Source organism: Austrofundulus limnaeus, unplaced genomic scaffold, assembly GCF_001266775.1.
Source record: "Austrofundulus limnaeus strain Quisiro unplaced genomic scaffold, Austrofundulus_limnaeus-1.0 Scaffold7, whole genome shotgun sequence".
NCBI lineage: Eukaryota > Metazoa > Chordata > Actinopteri > Cyprinodontiformes > Rivulidae > Austrofundulus > Austrofundulus limnaeus.
The window spans coordinates 1,236,532-1,241,527 of record NW_013952409.1 but is presented as its reverse complement, the minus strand read 5'-3'; the positions used below and the strand labels follow the sequence as shown (position 1 = coordinate 1,241,527).

The following is a 4,996-nucleotide window of genomic DNA, read 5'->3' as shown; positions in this document are numbered from 1 at the left end:
CATTTTTAGCTTGCCTTTTGCCTTTGTTACCAGTCAATAGGTGTCTAATGTGTCTTCACTTTAGAATCAACTGTTTTATTCTGTTAGCAAAATATCACATGGACTACTGGAGGGATTTTAATTTGAGCATTCCAAAATGCAAATTATCAAAAGGCAAAAGCTGATTAAGTCAGCATATAAATATTCCTCCTGAGTTGTTCCTCTCTGTTTTTGTCAGTGTGCTGCTCTAAAAAAAAAAAAAACACAAGCAAACTGACCCTTACTAAATAGAAGTAGGCTTTACCTTAAATACATGTAAATATTTTTCCTGAGTGTTTAACCTGTTTTATCAGTGCGCTGCTCTAATAAATAAAAACAAAAATAGAAGCAAACCGAGTCTGTGTGAGCAGCTTCAGGACCTAAAAATAAAGTATTTTTCTCCTCTCAGTGTTGTCTGTGATGCAGGTCGCAGGAAGCAACAAAGTTGCCTCCGTGACGTCAGAGGTGGGGATTCCCCGGGTCCTGAAGCCCGACTCATCACATGGACAACGCAGACACAGGTTTGAAGAAAAGCAGTAAATCTTAGCAGAATAATTATTTTATTTTGTGTTTTTGTTTTATTTGTACACGATTAATATTAAAAATGACTTAAAATAAGTTTTAAAGATATCCGGCTTAAAAAAGTATTTCAAAAGACTTCAGTGTCCAAACTATAACTTCCAAACTAATTTTACAAAATGACTAAAACTCATATTAACTTTGTGTCTTATAAACATAACTTTAAATGTCACGTTCTGCTACTATGTGACATTTTAAAAAGAAAAAAAAAAAAAAACCTTCCACAGTCATTGTAGTGGTTTTGTCCCACGCCTCCGTCAGGGAAGCGGCCGGGCGCTAGGACCCGGGGCCGCCCTCCTCCATGCAGCAGCAGGAGTCTGCCGCTCCAAGAGGAGGACCAGAAATCTGCAGCTCTCCCAGAATGAAGAGATCAAAAATGATGCTGCTGCTGCCTCCAAACAGGGATTAAACAATCCGCCGCCAGTCTGGGGTAAATCCTTCGCGTCGTCTCTCTTCTGTCTTTATGTGCAGATATTTTCCAAACGGCTCGTGCAGACATCCGGGAAGGTTAGGGGGTTTTTATTCTGCATTTGCTGCAGCAGAGCGAGCCGCTGACAGATGCTCGCAGTGACTTTCTGTGAGAACTGCAGCGGATGCAGCGCAGGCCTTTGATGCGATCCGTTGTTTTTGTTTCTCACCCTCTGCCGCTCTAGTCTGGATCTGGTTCTGGGCGCCTCCTCCCCTTCGTCCTCCTCTTCCTCTTCCTCCGGTGCCGGGTGGGTGAAACGCGGATTTAGGGGGTGGGGGTGGTGGGGGGTGAAACGGGAAGACATGCCGTCGCTGAGCATCCACTGACTTGCCCATCATGATGAAGACCGAATCCACATCATCATCGTCCGCCTCCAAGAGCACCACGCTCCGGAGCCCATCCCCGCACAGGAACGCCTACGAGGCGGGGATGCAGGCCCTGAAGCCCGTCAAAGACWGCGCGGCCAACGGGGACGTGCAGGAGGGTCCCCGGGGGCGCAGGTACGGCTCCAACGTGCACCGCATCAAGAACATGTTCCAGCAGATGCAGACCCCCGCCGCGGGCGACGCGGAGGGAGGGGAGGACGCCGGCGCGAAGGGCGCGGAGAGATCCGTGCGCCTGTCCCTGCCCAGAGCCGGCAGCCTGAACGAGAACGTGGACCACAGCGCGCTCCTGAAGCTCGGCTCCACCGTGTCCGAGCGCGTCAGCAAGTTCGACCCCAAGTCCGAGAACGGGCACCAGCGGGCCTCCTCGCCCAGCTACTCCAAGCTGCAGGAGACCCGCCGCATCTTCGAGCAGCAGCAGCAGCAGGAGAAGCTGGCCACCACCAGGGTCCTCCTGAAGACCGAGAAGGTCCCGGGCTTCCAGGATGGCAGGCTGGACATGGTGTCCCGCTTCAACGGCAGCACTGAGTCCCTGGACAGCCTGGACACCAGTGAAGCSGTGTCCCCCACGGTCAGCCAGCTCAGCGCCGTGTTCGAGAGGGCCGCCGAGCTCCGCAACAACCTCCATCGCCTCTCCTCGACACCTCCTCTCCCSTCCAGGGGGGTCAGCACCAAGGTGGGGGTGTTGAACTCAAAGATCATCACCAAGAGGGTCAGCGCTTTCGCGTCGAGCAACCAAGAGGAGGAGATGAGCAATCAGAAGGGCCAGGAGACGCCTCCGAGGGGCCACAGGGGACGGGTGAACCCCCCATCTGAGGGCATCAATGGGGGTCAGGGTGTTGACCCGAACGCCGGACTCTCAGGTCACGAAGACGAGCCGAACGACCACAGAAGAAAAACTGTCTCGGACGCTGGCGTTGAGGCCAAAACAGGAGCGAGCGCTGAGGAGCAYTCGGGGGCCAAGGAGCCCAGCAGTTCAACAGAGAACCTGGAGGACAGAGAACCTGCTYCCGAGWCCCGAAGCTCTCCAAAAACCGAGGAGARGCTCAGGCAGGAGGGAGATGCTGCTGAGGAGGAGGAGGAGGACAGGACTCTGGACACGTCTGTGGACATCAGCACCTACAGCGCGGCGGGGGACGACTACGGAGACAACCAGAAGCTGGAGGAGGACTACGAGGAGCAGTACGAGCCCGAGTCCAGCTGCGTGGAGATTCCTGGGCTGGCTGTGGAAGAGGAGCCCCCTCCTGCGAGGAAGATCCGCTTCAGCACAGAGCCCATCAAGGTGAGGGGACAGGCACAACACCCAGGGGTGGATCTAAGGGCCGGTCCTGGCAAATTCGGCGCACCGAGGCAAGATTTCAGGTGGTTCCTCTCGTGTGATTCTCTAAATCGCACTGCCAAATTTATACACAACACACCAAATTAAAAGGTTTTGTCCTGTTTTAGTTTTTATCTTTAGAAACCAGGTTGTCCAATTAAAATAATTAGCAGTATAATTCATTTGACACAGAATACCAGAAGTCTTGGCAGCACGACGGCTCACAGCGAGAAGGTCCTGGGTTCGATCCCCGGTTCGGACCTGGGGTCTTTCTGTGTGGAGTTTGCACGTTCTCCTCGGTACTCCGGTTTCCCACACCCCACAAAAACCTGTACAACAGGTTGCCTTCAGGCCCAGGCCTCCCTTGAAAAAGAGATCTGAGATCTCAACGGGACTTTCCTGGTTAAGTAACGGTGAATAAATAAATAAAATAAAATAAATACCTGTCATGTTAACCAGCAGCTGTGGAATGAAGCAGTTCTAGGGGGGGTCCAGGGGCATACTACCCAGGAAAATTTCGTAAAAGATCGACTCAAAACTGCATTTTGCAGCCATTTGAAGAGCAATGCACTAAAATTCTTGGGATTAATAAAACAATGAAGGAATGAAGGTAGAACACTGAAAACCAGACGTTACCTGAGATCAGAACTGAAACTTTCATCATCCTTATTTTGTTTTCTCTTTACACACGGACCAGTAGTTATTCTTGACTGCATCGTATGATACTTTTATCACGAAACATCCGCTACACCATATAACACCTCATGTAGGAACCAGTGTTGTATAAAGTACCACAAAGTGATACTTGAGTAAAAGTACAAGTATCTTGGCYTATTGATTTAAAATGAGCAGTTAGATTTTCTGTAAGGACATTTGTTAGGAGGTGACCTCCCCAACAAAATGCAGAAATGACTATATCGTATTAAAATAATTAATTTATGTTAAATTTAGGATGTACTAGTCCAGCTGTTTCAGTTTATTTACTTATATCAAGGCGGCACAAACCTTTTCTCCAAAATGAAAATCTATTTGAGGGCTGCGGTCAAATGCAATAATATAATTCATGAAATACAAATACTTCTTAAGTACAGTCCTTTTATTTTAATGATTATGTCTGCTGGAGTGAGATATGATTTGTTTGTGTGCAAAGTAATACGGTATCAGAATTTTATATATTTATACTTCTCAATAAACCACAATTAAATTCACTGTCTAGGAGGCACAGTTTACATGGATAGTTTTTATTTTTTATAATATCAAGCTGGAATGAAAACAAGCAAAAATGAAATAAAAGTAACGACTTTCTACTTGTTTCCTTTTTTAAAAATGTAAGAAGTAGAAAGTACAGATAACTGTGTGAAAATATAAGAAGTAGAAGTAAAACGTAGGCTGAAAAATAATTACTCAAGTAAASTACAGATACCCAAAAATTCTACTTAAGTACAGTAACAAAGTATTTGTACTTAGTTACTTTACAGTTCTGGTAGGAACAAAGCAGCTGAGAAACCCACAGAACAAATTACCTTCATAAACCTGAGGAACCAGTGAGTATTCAGCTATGCTCTGATTAAAAAGTAAAAAAATAAAACTTTCTGTCTCTTGTTTGTGGCACTCACTTAATATTTGCCTGTACTGGCTAAAATTAACTAATGATTCATTTCAAATGACTGAATGTTGGCTCTTATTTGGAGTTTTACATTTAGTTGCCTTTTTACGGTTCCTCCACTGATATTCTGAGTTCCAACACTTGGATTTGTTGAGGAATGAAGTGTTTTGGCTGTGTGAGAAACACAGAGGAAGTGAGGAAGGAAAAAAAAAAAGAAAAAAGAGGGACTGTGATCTCTTTCTGGAGCAGCGGGATGAGAAAATCGGACAGACGAGGAGGAGGAGGAGGAGCTGATTCAAAGCGTCTCTCTGTGTTTGGTGGTGGTGTAATGATCCGGAGAGGAGCATCAGCCTTAACGCTCCGCCTCGGGCTGCGAGACGGGCCGAGGCTCTGCCAGCCGACGGTGAACGTCACACGCATTCCCTCTCACGGAGCCATCGTTTCATCTCGGTGACCGGGCTCTCCTGCCCCTCATCGGACCCACTCAAGTCACAGGCTGCTGTTATTTTCTCATGGCTGGACATCCTCCAGTTGCGCCAAGTTTACTCTGACTTCAGATTAGAGCTGCACGATACAGTGGGTAAAATAAGTATTGAACACGTCACCATTTTTCTCAGTAAATA

The 4,996-nt window shown here is 47.3% G+C and overlaps 1 protein-coding gene across 1 annotated transcript in view; it reads left to right on the top strand.

The window, feature by feature from the left end:
* Window positions 1-634: 634 nt before the first annotated feature.
* The window catches only part of LOC106535305 (neurabin-2), a gene marked incomplete at its 3' end in the record, with an annotated part of 26,351 nt that continues 21,989 nt past the window's right edge, over window positions 635-4,996 (top strand). The window contains 1 exon segment of the mRNA XM_014032289.1: window positions 635-2,731. Within this exon segment, the coding sequence (XP_013887743.1) occupies window positions 1,403-2,731 (1,329 nt within the window).